Here is a 16,938-nt window from a genome sequence, read left to right on the forward strand (position 1 = left end):
GGAATTTTTGAGAAGGGTTAAATACAGGACACATTTTTGGAGGTACAATGGACAGAAATTGCATGGATATCTCATGTCTCATTTAGTCTTTGGGCTACACAGTTGACTACAATGGGGAAAAGTGAAGGAAGAAGAGATACTTTCTGCCTAAATCTCCACCCTTTATGTAAACTAGTTATATATGTTAAAGGCCACTAGTTTTAGAACAGTGTAACTGCTTGAAAAGAGACACTCATTCCAGTGCTATTTCAAATACGCTGGGAAGGGGCTGTCATTCCTGAGTCTCTGGCACAACCAGTTATGTCACTTGACATTTAGACAACCAGTGAACATTTCTTCTTGGAGAAAAACACTGAAGGAGATGAATAATCTGCTAGGCAGAGTCATCAAGGCAAGTGCAGAGATGACAAGAAGAAGCGAGTATCTAATGGACCTCAGCACAGCTGGGCTACTTCTTGACCCATAAATCTTGTCCACCATGACAGTGTGGGAGAAAAGAAGAAGGAGGCAGAAAAGAAGAAGAAAAGATTTTAATAGGTACTGTGGGCAACAGAAGACATAATTTAGAAAAATATGTGAATAGAAATTCAAAAGAATAAAAAAGGAACTGTAAATAACAGGAATTGAGCAGAGTGACTCAGAAATAATGGATTTGCTTAGAAGTAGAAAATTAGTAGGGACATAACTAAAAATTTTAAAGAAATAGAGATTAATGTTAAAAATTTGAGTTAAATTAACATGAAGGTTAAAAAGGATACAGTGTACAAGTCAGAGCAGATGAAGTGAAAAGTAAAAACTCTAAAGCCCAACCTTCGAAGGGTAAATTCATCACAAAGCTAAGATAAGCTAAAGGATAAACAGAGAGAATAAATATAGAGAGGCGACAAAAGACTAAAGGAGGAAGTGCATAAAATTAAAATGTTAAAATTTGCTAAAATTTAACTCTAAATCCCCAAGCATTTATGGAATGAAAATCTGGAAAGACAAGCTGCCATTATTTAAAAAGAAATAAAGCTGGCGAGCAACATGGGTTACTAAAAGTGATCTCTGGGTTGGGCTCTCCAGTTGAGGTTCTTAGGGACAAGGCTGGCCTGAAGTGCCAGGCTCTGAGATCTCTCACATGTCTTTTTAATGCCAGTAGTACCCCTACTGGTCAGCAGCAAGAATCAGCCCGGAGCATCACTACTAACCAGAGTTGACACTGTTTCTGTTGCCCTGTCTTTGTTTCTATTTGTCACTGCACAAAACTGGGCAATAGAGAAAATACCGAGGGAAAATGATCCTTGAGTGTGAAAATATTGCTAATGACTTCTGTAATTGTAGTGACAAGTGATATACTGCAGGCTGAGATTGGCAGGGAAGATAGCACAATCACTCAAAAGTGTTTTCTTCTGAAACAGTGTTCTCCCTCTTTGTTATGGAACACTCCTAAAGCCAAGTAAAATTAAAACAAAACCAACTATACAACAACAAAAACCATCCTCCTGTGAGGCAGAACAGCTGAAAAAAAGAACAAATTTGGAAGATTCATATTTCCCCATTTTAACACCTAAGACAGTGGAGTGCCAGCGTAAGAACAGACATACAGATCAATGGAACAGAGTTAAGACTGTAGACATGAACCCATACATCTATTGTTCAATTGATTTTTGACAAGGATACCAAGGCCATTCAATGGGGAAAGAATAGTTTTTTTCCAACAAGTGGTGTTTGGAACCAAAAAAAAAAAAAAAAAAAAAAAAAAAAAAAAAAAAAAAAATTCCTATTTCATACCATATGCAAATATTACTCAGAATGAAATGAAATGTCCAGAACAGGCAAACCTATAGAGAATTAGCAGTGAGTGAGGTGGTGGAAGGGTGGGGCATGTAGAGATGAGATAAGACTGCTAATCCTCGTGGTAGTTCTAATAGTAAGATACTTTTGCTATCTTCATTTTACAGATGAAAATATGAGGAACAGATAATCTACCCACCTAGTCAACAAGGGGAAGTGGCAGGAATGGAATTCTTCCAAGGGTTGTTGAGAGGATGGCTTCTACATAGTAAGCACTCGACTCAGAGTTGCTACTGTAATTATTAATCCTGAATGTAAATATTAATCCTGAATGATGACCTTTGAATTACACATATATGATATTTTAGGCAGAGACAGGAAAGTAGAAATCAAAACTAAGTCACAGTGAGATAAAGTTATATATTATAGTTGGGTACATTCTGCTTTCCATTTTGAGATATGGATAATTAGTGAGGTGTATGTGTGTGTGTGTGTGTGTGTGTAAACTTACCTGTGATAATGTGTTCATTTTAATTTTATGCAGGGTCATTTTACCACTAAGCCACATCCCAGCCCTTTTAATTTTTTATTTATGGGGCAGGGTCTCTCTAAATTGCTTAGGGCCTCACTAAGTTGCTGAGGCTGGCCTTGAACTTGTGATCTTCCTGCCTCAGCCTCCTGAATCTCTTGGATTACAGGTGTATACCATCATGCCCAGCCATAAATTTATTTTTAAATGAAATGGAATCTTACACATGTATATTGATTACCTTGCTCAGTTCTCCTAAGGCCCCTGACTTCTTTCTGTCTATATGAGTTTCAAAGTGAAAGAATAAACATAATTTTAGAAGAATTTCTAGCCCTAGGTGAATTATTTTTATAATTCATTTCACATGGGAGAATAGAATTTATTTATAATGTTGGTAAAAGTGTGAGAAATTTCTTCATACTTGAAGACTGTTAAACCAAAAATGTTTGATTCTAAGCCCTTGGAACCAACAATATCAAAGCTCACATCTGTTAAATCAATGGAATACACTCACACTTACAGCCCAACTTCATAGAACTAAAGCATCAGTGGAGATAGTGGGCTAAAGTTTTAGACACCCGTGGAATATGAAATAATACCCCTGTGGAAAAACATCTGCACAGAAAAATGACTTATTTTGGGGGGAGGTAGAAGGGGGACAAAAATGCAAAATATGAATTAAAATGTTCTTAATTGTACCTTTGGAGATTAAAATAGAAACCCACTGTATAGCCAGATCAAGACTGAAGGGTGGAGTGGGTGAGAAATCTCTTCATTGGGGTGTTATGTCCCCTGACATCTTAAATTTCCAGCAGTAGAGGCTGTCTTTCATTTGGGGGTCATACCCCTGTGTTTGATTCCAGAAAAGACCCCACTATCAGTACAACCCTCCCACCTTGGATGGGCAAAACTCATTTCAAGTATGTGATTTCCACAAATTCTGACTTCTGAAATTTTTCATCCGCAAACGTGGCTGGAGGGAAGAACTCGGAGCTTTCTTTTTGTGGGTTTCAATAGAAATATTGCTCCCTCTGCTGGCAGGTGGTTAGCATTTACCAGATTTCAAGGATGATGTGGAAGAAAGGGTCTTTCTCCACAAGCTATTTGAACTTGTTCAAGTTGCTTTATTTCTTTGAATCTCTATTTTTGTATCTTTAAAATTTTAAAAACTACCCTTCAAAATACCACCAAGACTATCTGATTTGTATATAAACACATAAAAGATACTTAATGGGAGATACTGTCATTTTAAGTTATGGGGAAGAGAGCTATCCTGTTAAAGTTTGTTAAGACTACTATAAAATATGATATTCAGTATTATTGATTCTCTGGATTAGAGAAAATATGTATGTGCACTGTGTTGATCAAGAAGATAAACCAAGAAGATAAACCAAGAAGATAAACCAAGAAGATACTGTTATGAAGTGTGGAGTAATAATGTAATGTTTGTAGTGTTATTAAGAATTCTCAAGAAATGTACAACTTAAGTCACAGATGCCCAAAAGCCCCTTTTTAAAATTCAATATCCATTCTTAAAAAAAGTATTAGCTAAAATATAAGTTCATAGATATTCCCTTAACATGAATATATGTATATATATGAAAATGAGAGAGACTTTGAAAAAAAAATCAAAGTCAATAAACAAATTTCAAACAGGGAGAAGTATAATTGCAACATATATCAAAGAATCTCCTTAATTTATAAAGAACTCTAATTGAGATGGGCTGAGGTTGTGGCTCACTAGAGTGCTCACCTAGCTCATGTGAGGCACTGGATTCTATTCTCAGCACCACATAAAAATAAATAAATAAAAATGAAGGTGTCCACCTAACTAATTTTTTTTAATTGATAAAAAACAGATTCATACCAATCAAAAACCACAAGTGTTTGTTTCTTAAACATATAACTTTATTCATGGCAAGAGAAACATGACGAGAAAGTTCTTTCAATTTTACTGAATGTCTGAAAAAGTTCATGGTAAATCATTGGGGAAAAACTAAGATTACAATTTTTCACTATCAGATTGGCATGCATTCAGAATCTTGAAAATATACTTTACTGTGATCAATGGAGTGAATTTGAATTTGGCTGGATATTAGATGAAAGATAAATTTCTTGGGTTTGATTATGATGTTGTGGTAATAGGCAGGTGTTCATGTCCTTAAGAAATACATCCTTTGATATTCAGGGATAAAATGCCATGAATTTTGCAACCTACTTTTAAATACTTCTACTCAAAGAAATGTGGAGGTGGTGGTGGTGGTGGTGAGTGTGTGTGTGTGTGTGTGTGTGTGTGTTTGAAATGCAGATTACTAGTGGTTCTTCAAGAGAGTGATTTTCTTCCAGGGACAGCTTGCAAAGTATGGGACAATTTTGGTTGTCTTACTACTGGACAGAAGTTGGGGATGCTGCGGAACATTCTGAGATGTTCAGAATAGTTTCCCAAAGAAAGAATTATCCAGTCCAAATGTCAGTAGGTGAAGGTTTAGAAGTTGATAAAAATAAAGCAAATATGGCTCAAGTTAACAATTGTACATCGGGTGATTATTCTTTCAACATTTTTATAAGTTTAAAAATTTCAAAATAAAACATTTAGGGAAAAAGCAAGTGAAAGAAGAGGAAAAGAAGTCTAAGAGAAAGAAAAACTGAACTATAAAACAATAGGGGAAACAGTGATAAAAAGTCTTTTTTTTTTTCTTTTCTTCTTTTTAAATTAGTGAGAATATAGAAATTGTGCCCAGTCTATTCCCTGGGCAACAATAAACACAGTCACAGCATTAAGTTGAGAGATTTTCAAATGTAATTTTTAGAATGCTTCTTTTATAATTTTATGTGTTTTCTACCAGGCTTCCACTGTGTGATGATCAGACTGTACCATTTTGTCATATTAAAACTAAATCAAAATGAGCACACTGGGAAACCAGCAGCTGGTTCCTTCTCTGCAGGGTTCAGAAGACTTATAACTGGAAAATAGGCCTTGGAAAATGGTTATTAAAATTTTTTCCTTGACAAATTAATTTTTATGATAACAGTATAATGGGCATGGTTTGTAAAACTCTGGGTTTATCTTATTTTATCATTCATCCTGATCCAACAGGAGCAAGCACTAGAAGGTATTGGAAAATGAAGAATGAATTTACTAAAAAAGTGGGTTGTATTTATGGTAGAAATGGATACAAAGATGCTGAGCTCTAATCAGTAATCTGACTGGCAGGCCTTGCGTTGTTCATTACCTTTTAAATTCTAGCCTCTGCTGTTTTTTATGTCCTTTTCTTCCTTTCTCAGTGTTATTTTATTGTGAAGAACAATAATAAAATGGATTGATACTTCTAAGTACTTTTCCACTGTATATTTCATCCCCAGCACTTCTTATTTTCCTGTAGCCCTCCATCTGTGAGTTTTGTGGGGAGAGTAGATATGGCTAAACATGGAGTCTGTTATGGTTTAGATGTGGTGTCCCCCACAAACTCACGTGTGAGACAATGCAATAAGGTTCAGAGGAGAAATGATTGGGTCATAAGAGTCTTAACCCAATCCCATGACAGGGATTAACTGAATGGTAACTAAGTGGTAGGGTGTGGCTGGAGGAGGTGGGAATTGGGGCATTGCTTTTTGGGGATGGGACACATTCTAAGATTTAATCTTGCCTCAGAAAAGCGTGCCTGCCATTTCTGTGTTAATTCAATGTTAGCACATTACTTGATCTTTGGAGGTTAGGCTTGCCAGGTAAAATTTGAATTTTGGACTTAAAAAGGAATAATTTTTTGGTATAAATATGTCTCATACAACATTTGGGACATACTCAGGTAAAATGATTTGTTGTTGATCTGAAATTCCTGTATTTAATTGTTATACCTGGCCACCTATTTGGAATGCTCTCCTGTTTTCCTTCTTTTCCTACCTTTCAGGGAGAGCAGGAAGCTTAAATCCCAGCATGCTATCAGGAATGAGTGTGCCCTCTTCCATTCTGAACAGCCTTTCTGCACAGGCCTCTTTCCACTTTGGACAGTGGCCTCTTCTCCCATTGTACTTTTTGTCTCTGTCATTTGCAGTCTTTTTTTTAGCACAATTAGGGTTCAGGGAATGGGGGGCGCTTCCCACAGTTGTCTATGGTCTACCTCAAATTTCACTGATATTGCTGTTGCTCTAAAGACGCTGCAGCATCCATTATCTGGCTCCTGGTTTAGTCTGTCAATCCCATGGCTTCTACTTTAGGGTTCCTTTGCCTTATTTCTCAATTACAGCCCTCTCATGAACCATGAGGCTTTCTGAGATACCCTCAGTGTCCCACTAAATTGAGGGAAATTTGAGAGCTACCTTCCTCCCTCCATACACTTTGGAACTCCGACATGAATGTATCAAACCTTTATATTTACCCCATAGTCTCTAAATCCTTTTTTCTTAAAATTTTTTTCTTTATGTGCTTCAGCCCAAGCATTTTTCTATTGTTCGATTTCTCTCAATTCACAAATGCTCTTTTTATAGTGTTCTAACGTGCTATCACTGTTAGGTCGGAATTTGGGCGACTATATGATGGAGAGTGGAGCAACTGAGGCACAGGGCAGCACGCCACACTGCGACCAATCAAACGGGCAGGAAAACTCCACTGACCCTTATCTCGATCTGTCACTCAGCAGGAACTCTGCCCATTCCGGCCTATAAAGACCCTGGGCAGCTGGGGCCATGTAGATTTTCTCCAGCTTCCTACTCTGACCTGTACCTTGGGGGCTGGGGATTTCGCCTGAGAGCCAAATTCCAATAAAGCTTGCTTCAGTCACTTTCTGTGCGATTTTATTTGGCTACTAGCTGTGCCCCCAGCTTACAATCACACATATTATTTTGTTATTGTAGTTTTCAGTTCTATTATTTCCACTTAGTTCTTTTGAATTCTCGAGTTTCCTGGCAAAAGTCTCCCTTTTAATTGACTTCACCTTTTCCTCCATTTTCATGGGCACACTAGTCATGGTTATTTTAAAATTGTGTATAGACCATTTGTAAACTCCACTATTCTTGAGACTTAGTTCTATGGTCTGGTTTTCATTTAGTATTGTCTTTTAGCATGCCTGATAATTTTTATAAATTGAATGTAGACATTGCTTGTGGACAACTAGAGACTCTAGGCCATATCATCTTCTTCAAGAGGATTCACCCTGTCCTCTGCTAGGCAGTGGGTTTTATTCACTGACTCCAATCAGGTATCCAGTCAAATCGAGGCTACCGCCCTTTGAATGGAGCCCCCCAGGGGTTTCAACTGAAAACCGAGGTTGTTCATTAGGTTTCTTGCCTCTACCTGTCTTCAACTCTAATCATTGTGTTCTCAGTATCATAAGATCACAAAATCTACTTGGTTTTTCAAAGTCTGTCTGTTTAGCTCTTTAGTCTCCAATCCTGCAGAGATTGAGAATTTAGCAAATGCTTGAGGAAACTAGACATGTGTCAGGCAATGTCTACAAAGCACTTAGCATACAGTTAGCCATAGGGGAGTACTCTAGAAAAGGATTATTAAAAAAGAAGCTGTGGCTCTATGGACAAAAGTCCCTCAGGTGGAAAGATTTGGTGATTACCACCTCAATCAAAGGTCAGACTACCATCTCCTATACAACAATTAGACATCACATGCCTCTTAGGTGATGAAATAAGTATATTATATTGCCTTTGTAGTCTAATTGCTAAATCACAAATCAAATCCCAAATCAAATCTTTAAGAATCAGATAAATCAATCACAGAATATTCTGTGAGATAATCAACCTTAGTCCTTAAAAATACGTCAACATTCTGAAAAACAAAACCAAAGGAAGAAGGATGCTTCTGGTTAAAAGGGATTAATGAGACCAAACCAAACCCAAACCCAACCCAACCCAACCCAACCCAACCAAAACAAAACAAAAAACCCTAGCTATATCCGTAAATCGTTTGGATCCTGAATAGAAAAAATATCTGTTAGACATTTTGAGACCCACTGGTGAATTTAAAATGAACTCTAAATGAGATGATATTGGCTTTAAAAACTTTCAGATGTGTAAATGATATTACATATAGGAAAGTATACTTTGGAGATGACACGCTAAAGTATTAGGAGTAAAATATTATCATGCCTGCAACTTACTTTCAAATATTTTAGCAAAAATAAATAATAATAAAAAAATGTATAAACATGTTAACAACTGTTATATCTAGGTGGATGATGTTTGTCTTACATTTTTACTTTCCTGTGGGTTTGAAAATTTTCAGAACAAAAACATGTAGGAATGTTCCATTAGGTTTTCTTTCTTTATTTTTTGGTATTGGGGATTGAACCCAGGGGTGTTTCACCATTGAGCTACATTCCCAGACCTTTTTATTTTTTGAGACAGGGGTCTTGCTAAGTTGCTGAGGCTGGCCTCAAACTTGTTCTCTTCCTTCTTTCATCTCCTCCATAGTTGCTGGGACTACAGGCAGGCCCTCCAGGTTGGGTTTTCCATCTGAATAAGTCATTCTTAGTCATTCTTAGTTTTTAAATCCATTCAGTAAACATTTATTGAGAACCTGCTATATATTATATACTCTTACAGGTGCTGGGGAGTGGGAATGAACTAGATTTATAAGATCTTTTTCTCAGGTTCTTATTCATTAAATAGAGTAAGAGGACCCACCATATAAACACAGGGCTTTGTAGAGAGAAGGCACCCAATGAATTTTGGTTACTATAATTAATCAACTTTGACCATTATTGACTTAATTTTATCTATTTGACATTTCTGGCTTTGCAACTCAATTCTAGATAAAAATATATCATCTTCTATCTTATATATTTCTCCTAAACCATTTCCTGATGTTACTAGTTATTTTTGTTAATATTAGGGCATATGATGTATTGGAGAAAAGATATAAAATCAAAGCAAAGGTAAAAGGATTAGGAATATGTTATATCTTTCAAGTCAGGTTTTCAAATATGCAAGTATCCTAAGATCTAAACTTTATACAAATTTTATTGATGATTATGAACTGGTTTAAGATTAAGCTATAAACTAGAGGAATTAAAGAAAAGTTTTAAAGTTTATTTTTAAAATACTAAATCTTAAACTGTAAAAATTAAAAAAAAAAACAAAACTGGAAATCCCTTAATACTCTTTCCCAATAATCCTACTTCTTTTACACACCATGTAAACATAACACACTACTTTATCTGAGTAAGAGTGCTCCTTCTTTGCATTCTGCTCCACCCACTCACCTCAGATGCTAATGGCTTGCTCTGATAAATGGAGGGTTCATTTTAAGACCATAACATACAACTTATCAACAAGTTCCAAAGTTTCCCTTTTGGTGTAAACTATGATCATAGCTTATAACTTATTATACAAGTTGTTTTAATGCAATGGTACTATAAAAACCAAACTAAAGTTTATTCATCTAACTTGCAAAGTAATACACAAAACTGACTGAGGTTATCCAGTAACATAATAAGTGGTACTTTTGAGGTTAAGTTTATTTTCAAGTGTTTATTAAAAATATAACAATACACTTCTAATTTCCTCTTATATCTTTACAGAAGACTAGAACAATTATTCATGTATTAGCATTAATACCAAGCATCATATATCTTAAGCATTGTACTTGCATTTCAACAAATCTTATCCATTAACAATAGTAAATTGTTACTATAACAATGTAGATTTTAAATTACTTACAATAAGTATATTCTATTATACATTCTGAATAGAATTAAAATAAATAACTATGGAAATAATTTAACAAATCTTTATGGAGCACTACCATGTTCCAGGTTTTGGGAATACAAAAAAATAAATTAAAAATGGTCCCTGCCATTAAGAAATTCACAGTCTAAAGAGAAAGAAAAAGAAAATAGAAAGCTTAACACAGTGTGACAGCTTAGAGAGGTAGTACAGAAACCTTAAAAGGGTCACTTAATCCAGAAATGGTAATAGTTAGGACGGTTTCCAGGTTAAGGTGATGAGTTCTACAAAAGATTTTGCCAAGAATTCATGGAGGATGAGAGGAAGAGCATTATAGGTATATCAAAGAGCCTGTGCAAAAGGCAGAAAATAGAATTCACATGTTCAGAGAACTGCAAATAGCTTGATATGGCTGAACTGAGAGTTATAGGATGGGATAGTGGTGAGAGAAGATGATAGATAGGTAGGCCAGATCACATCACTAGAAACTGTACAAGCTTCTCAGGGAATTTTGACCTTTACCTGAATGCAGTGAGGTGTTTAAGTTAGGGGCCATATGATAATTGGGGACTTAGAAAGATTATACTGGTGAGGAAGGAACTGGAGGCAGGTGTACCAGTTAAGAGGTTATTAAAGTAATCCAATTTCAGATAAAGATCAGAATCAAGTAATGAAGCAGAGATAAAGATGGAGAAGGGTCGAAATGCCTAAATATTTGGAATGATAACATCACTAAGCTGACTGAACATGGAGACTGTTGTAGAATGAGTAAAATATGGTAACTACTGAGCAACACCGGTCATTCACTGAGGTCAGGGCAGAAGAACAATTATTTTTGTGAGATAATGAGTTCTGATTCAGGTGTCTGTGATTTGACTAACACTCCAGTCAATAGTAGCATATGTGTTTCTGGAGCCTCACACATGCTAGGCCAGTGCTCTGTCACTGAGCTACAGTCCCAGTCCAGGAAAATGAGTCCTTGAAAGAAATTGAAAAGACTGGTTAAAATAGGCAAAGAAAAACCCTAGAGATTCTAACCCCAAACCTAGAAGTTACAAGACCTGAGTGTGTGTTAAATATTTGAACAACCAAAATACATCCAATGGATTCATCAATTAAGTCACTTGTAACTTGGATAATGGTAGTTTTAATCATGTTGAGTGAAGGCCAGTTTATAGAAGATTGACTGATCAGGAAGTCAGAGGCAAGGAACTGTTTCCAGGATATAAAATTAGAAGCACTAAGGACAAATCAAGGTTTGATAACTTAAAAACATAAGATACTAATGTAAACCACAAGTATCACATACTGGACAAATAGGTGAAGGAAATCACATCAGGTAGGACTTTTAGTGCAAAGGCTGCAACTCATTTTGTGTTAGTTTAGGCAAGCAGATGCGGAATGACTAAAACCAGGGTCCCAAATGCAAACAGACTCTCCCTCAGCTGTTTCTCCTGTTGGTTCCATATTCTCTTATGAAGATCTGTTTCTGTGTGGAAGGGAATAGTTTCAATAGGAAAGAGGAAATGGAGTTTCTTCTGACTCTTGGAAGAGGGTGGTTGGGGTCATGTTTCCATTTCTAGACTCACACAGAGGCTAGGGGAAACAGGACACTTTAAATAACAGCATGGGGAAGAAGTGAGCAGGGCAATTCACCCTAATTAGGGTGATCTCTATTAACAGAGGAAGACAATAGACAGTTAAATGGGTTTGGCAAAGACAACAGTTCATATCCATTACAAAAGATGATGCTATACATGTCCATATGCTGTTGTACACATATGCTATTCAGTAAAATGTTTTAAAGCTTTAATATTTCCAATAATGTCACAGTGCTTTCTTATTCTCTTGTTAAATAAAATTAGTAGGGTATCTTCCTTTCCAAATACATTTTTGTTAAGAGGACATGGGTAAAAGAGAACACTGCTGGGTCTAGAAATTATACTCTATGAATAGCAGAAGTAGTTGTGGAGAAGATACAGGAAGACACAGGTTAACAGTGTTGAATATAAGTGAGTGGCAATCAGAGAAGAATGACTGAATCAGTCTAGTTTTAGAAGGTAAAGCCAGAAGTAGTATGAAAATGTTACAGAGAGGTGGTCTTCAGTTCAATGAGGACAAATTGCTATTGATCAGAGGAATCCTAGCATAGGACTGTTCTATCACTTAGTGGAGATCCTATAAGAAATATTTGAGCTTGGGTTTGCTGTCAGTGTTTGCAAGAGGAAATTACTGAACAGCCCTGGAAACTGAACTGCCTGATTTTCAAGGCCTTTTTCAACTCTAAAAAGATAGTAGGAGATTATCACTCATTATCTGCTTGATCCAACAAAGGGAAATCGTGTAGAGTGAGGCTTCCTTCTTAGAGTTGTGTACTAGTTAAATTCTGGTTTTCTGGATTACTTTTGTGCCATAGAGAACATTTAAAGAAGAAAATTCCATACCAACTAAAATGTTTTGTAAATACTTTTTAACATGGTGCAGACTCCATTCAGAATGAACACTATGATGGAATACTGCATTGTCTGATCTGGTGAAAAAGAACTGAAAGCTGAAATAAAGGTTCCTTGAAAATTATAAACTTTAACAAAGTCACGTGTCAAGGATTCTCTAGGATGATTTTGATTTTCTTTTAAATATGGAGAAAACAAAAAGGAGTTGAAAGTCCTTTGTCCTTGTATCTATGAATAATACACTAGATGGTGCTATAAGACCATCAGAAGTTTTCATAGACTATATTATATGGCAGTTTTGAAGGTAGTTGTGCTCTGGAAACTTTCCGGATATTTTCCAGCCCCTGAGAATAATCACAGAATGTAGGAAAGTAATGGAAATTTTAATCCTATGAGCTTTAGCCCTAAAATCAGAATGATTTTAAACTAAACTACAGGCTTAACACGTTTTAAAACAGTTTCACAATTCAATTTGATTCCACTGGAATGGAAAATTCAAAGTTATTGAAATGTGAGTTTATAATTCATTTAAACTCCATTGCCATTATTTTCACTCAGTTCTCCCATGAATTTAGTAGGAGTCTATTGTTTAAGTTAGTTTCTTCTAGTTGCTTCCTAAATTTCTGAATTATCATTAAACAGGAAATACTAATCAAACCCTATCATTTAAAGTGCTACTAAATACCAACACCAATACATTAAACAATACATTTTGAAATCATTCTATCAGTATGTTATGTCTCACATAAAACAGTTCATGATTTTTTCACATTACAATAAAATAAAAAAATATTCTTTACTAAAGTGCAAAATAAAAATAAAGCTTTGCTTTCAGAATATTTTCTACTTTTAAATGTTAAATATTAAAAAGGTAGAGAAAAATATGAACATATAAAAATACATCTTTTGCAAGTGGAGTCATTCTGAAATCTCAAAGTTACAAGATCTGACTGTGAGTTTTCCACTTATCTTTCCAGTTCTGCTTCTAGAATTTCTCCCCACGTGTCTGCATCCATCGGGCACATGATTTTTTCTGGGAGGCTAATGGGAGAACATATGTTGCTGTATTTGCCACTTAGCCATTCATGTTTTACTTTACTCTTCTGGTAATTCCTCAGTAGTATTACCTGAAAGGGGGAAACCACCATCACTCAAAAACGATGTAGGAAGTGGTTGGCTAGTGAATTTGTTCAAAACTAGAGAAGCTGACTCATAGGGCTGAGAAGATTAAGTTCTTACATTGGTACACACATGTATTAATACATTCCTGTGTGTGTGGTTGAATGTGTGCATGTGTTTATGTATATTCCTATACTTAGAGTCTGAGCCAGAGTTTACTGGAGGTTTTGGATCTGGTTCTGGTTAACAGGAAAGTTCCTGAATTTAGGATTTGAAAATGTGAAAGGATGGATGGGACATAGTGGAGTCAGTGTATTTAGTAGGAAAAGAACAATAACTCAACTTTAACTCATTTCCCAAAGTCAACATACTCTGCTCATTTCTCAACATATGTAATCCTATCTTTTTTGAACCTGCCATCATGATACTGTCAAAGGCAAAGGGTAAACTTACCCTCCAGGAATAACCACTTTCTAGGTCGTCATCTATTTCTCTTCGGCACACAGCTCTTACAGTCAAGCAGTGAGGTTTCCATAAGGAGTCACTGTTTCTTATTGTGTAATTCCAGCTCCTACATGTCACAGAAGCTCTGCACAAACTCCGAATGTCCAGCTGACTGAAAATTTTAAAAGTGACTTCTAGAGGCAGCAGTTCAACAAAGTTATTTTGACTCTCATTTTTTGCCTTCTCAGCATCCACAGAATTCAATTCTATGTCAGAAACTCTCAAATTATTGTTTCTCTTGGAACTTTTCTGCATAGCGTGATACTTAATAAATTATCCTCATATGTAACCTAAAAGGCAAAGTATGAAACATTCTCAGTTTCTTCAGATCAGACTACAAATCCTACTCTGAGTGAGATGCTTTTGGCATACGATTTAAAGAATTTTAATTTTCTTTACTTAAGCTTTTTAATCTGTAAAATGGGATCAATGCTGGTCCTCTCTTGTGTGGTTCATAAAAATTGACAGGGATAATTTATAAAACAGCCTCATATCTGAATTGTACATGGGAGGCACTCAACATGTTTGGTTACCTTCTTTTTTGAATATTTTTAATAGTGGGTTTGTTTCTAAATGTGTGTGTGTGTTTAATTTTGTTCCCAAAGAACACTGTTCAAAAGGGGAAATGATTCTCCATGTCAGACCATATTTACTGAGTTTATAAATGACTGTGAGAACACATTATTTATTGAAAGCGCTTTTGAAAATGTGTATGAGTCAATCCTACTAAACCCCTGAATAGTCGTCTGTAGGAACTGATGCCTTGCCATTAAATTCTTCATCTGTTATTTGTGACTTAATCATAAGGCTGCTGGACTTTTAGTAGTTCATGTAGGAACTGTTTATCTACTTGCACCTAGTGGGTAAGTGCTCAATTTGACACCAATACTAATGGAAACGGACCAGAGGATGAGATACTGGTCATAATGATACAAAGTCTCAAATATTTAGTTCAAACTAGTGTTTTGGAAATGGCCTCTTAAAAATATACTACCTGTATAGTTAATTATGAGTTACGTATAATAGTAACTGAGGCCATCAAGCAAGTGAGCAACAACTATAAACAATGTTTATAATTCAGTCAGCTGGATCATGTAACTAAAGATTTAAAGGTTCTGAAATCGCTACTCTTGAGCTACTTTAGCATATAAAGCCAGCTTTACTTAAAATTAGCTTAGTACATTTTGCATTTAAAATGGGCTTCAGGGTATATAACACAAAGGGTTCAAGATAGAAAAAAATACTTCTTTTTTAGCTTTGCTGATAGCAATTCCCCTTTTCAGGTGTGCTATGCAGCAGTGTTTCTGGACTTGCCCAGAACACAGTGGCTCCCATACTTTAGGTTGTTTATGATACAAATTAGTTGTGGTTAGAATCTTAACGCCCGTGTTCAGCAGAGAACTTCCTCTTGAGGTTTTGGGGAAGTAAAAAAAAACTGACAAAAACAAGAGGATGAGTCAAGAGCAAGTTTTTGCCATGCATCTTCGCACCTTCTCCTTTCCAACCATCGTTACAAACCAAAGCCAAACCACCATGTTCTTGAAAAGAATCTCATATTAGAAGGATGTTACAACGCATTTAAATGCTCTCACTGGGGAATAAAACGCTTCCTCCCATCAGAGGAATTCCACTGGAGGAGGAGGAAGGTTTTTGAAGTTAACAGTCGGGGGTGCCTTGACCAGGTACTTAGATCTTATTAGGATTCTTTTTTCAAGTACAGTTTTGACTAACTGCCTGGAAAACTACCCCTTTTCTGTCGTTTATGAATCAAGCTTTGCAGTTATATAGGAGGTTGGGCTCAGATTAGCTCAGGAGAGCCCCCACCCTTCTGGAACCCACGGTTTGGACCCTGGGTCCCATCCCAGCCCCCTCCTTCTGTGCTCAGCGTGGGTTGCAGCTGCCCGAACACCGGGCACTGACAAATGAACGACTGTCAGAACTGTCATCTCGATTCCAAGCCGCTGAAGGAAGGCTGTGTTTGCGCCCGGGACGTGTCCCCGAGCGTACAGGCGTAAATCGCCGCGAAAGGAAGACCCTCCTACCTATTGGGCCGCAGTCACTTCTCCTCCCGCGATTTAAATCCTCCGGGATTCGAATCCTTCCCCATAGTCCTTCACGTCCCGCCCACTCTAGCCCCGCCCTGCCGACTCAAATTCGCACAGGCGCAGAGGTGCGCGCGTTGTCTCCTGGGATTGGTAGTTTTTCCTATGGCGTCTCCGCTCTCGAACGAAAGCGAAGGAAAGCGTCAAGGACTACAAGGTCCGGCGTTCTTCAAATCCAGTGGGCGGTGAGAATGGATGGGGGTGTAGGGAAGCCGGGGCTTTTAAATAATAATTTCGAGGCAGTCGGATGGGGGAATCCCCGATTGCGTCACTGATCCAAGTGGAGGGCGGGACTCCGGAAGTGTCGCTGGGGTCCCTGCCCCGCGAGGACTGAGCTCTCCAGGGCCGAGTCTTTGCTTCCCCTCCCCCTCTGTTTTCCAGGGCCCTGGGCATGCCCCGCGCGTGTCTGTGGAAGGCGGAAACGGCTGCGGGGGCCCGTCTTCTTGCGAAGGGGCCTAACTAAGCCCGCCATGTCTGGGGGCTTCGAGCTGCAGCCGCAGGACGGCGGCCCCCGGGTGGCCCTGGCGCCCGGGGAAACGGTGATCGGTCGCGGGCCGCTGCTGGGAGTAAGTGTGGGAGCGGGCTCAGCGGACCTGGAGAGGTCCTTGCTGACTCCTTGAGGCCTTACTTCCCGTCCTGGCTCGATTCCTCACAAGTCCTGCCTGACTGGATTTTTAGGAGTTTGAGGCAGCGTGTTTTTCAGTCAACTCAAACATTTCTTTGTGTTATCTTTAAAAGCACGGACTGTATGACCGTCATTGTCATTTTATCCAGGGGGTTG

The 16,938-nt window shown here is 37.4% G+C and overlaps 2 protein-coding genes across 3 annotated transcripts in view; one reads left to right on the top strand and one right to left on the bottom strand.

The window, feature by feature from the left end:
• Positions 1-8,837: 8,837 nt before the first annotated feature.
• On the bottom strand, positions 8,838-16,179 carry FBXO48 (F-box protein 48). Its single transcript, XM_079110889.1, has 3 exons — positions 16,098-16,179; positions 14,005-14,345; positions 8,838-13,559 (listed from the first exon to the last, which is right to left on the bottom strand). Exons 2-3 carry the CDS (start codon positions 14,308-14,310, stop codon positions 13,398-13,400), a joined length of 468 nt encoding a protein of 155 aa, XP_078967015.1. The 5' UTR covers positions 14,311-14,345; positions 16,098-16,179; the 3' UTR covers positions 8,838-13,397.
• Positions 16,180-16,425: 246 nt separating this feature from the next.
• The window catches only part of APLF (aprataxin and PNKP like factor), a 140,088-nt gene continuing 139,575 nt past the window's right edge, over positions 16,426-16,938 (top strand). Inside the window, exon 1 of one of the 2 annotated variants that reach the window (XM_079110854.1) lies at positions 16,426-16,723. In XM_079110854.1, coding sequence (XP_078966980.1) covers positions 16,628-16,723 — 96 coding nt within the window. In that variant the 5' untranslated portion in view covers positions 16,426-16,627. The remainder of the gene's footprint in view (positions 16,724-16,938) is intronic. The other variant, XM_079110853.1, reaches the window with a different exon arrangement.

Source organism: Sciurus vulgaris, assembly GCF_902686455.1.
Source record: "Sciurus vulgaris genome assembly, chromosome: 14".
In the NCBI taxonomy this organism is placed as follows: Eukaryota; Metazoa; Chordata; class Mammalia; order Rodentia; family Sciuridae; genus Sciurus; species Sciurus vulgaris.

Coding starts and splice junctions, on each gene's coding strand:
- FBXO48 (XM_079110889.1), bottom strand. CDS start 14,310: ATGCAGAAAAGTTCCAAGAGAAACAATAATTTGAGAGTTTCTGACATA. Junction 13,560..14,004: donor AAAGTGGTTATTCCTGGAGG/GTAAGTTTACCC, acceptor TCCCCCTTTCAG/GTAATACTACTGAGGAATTA.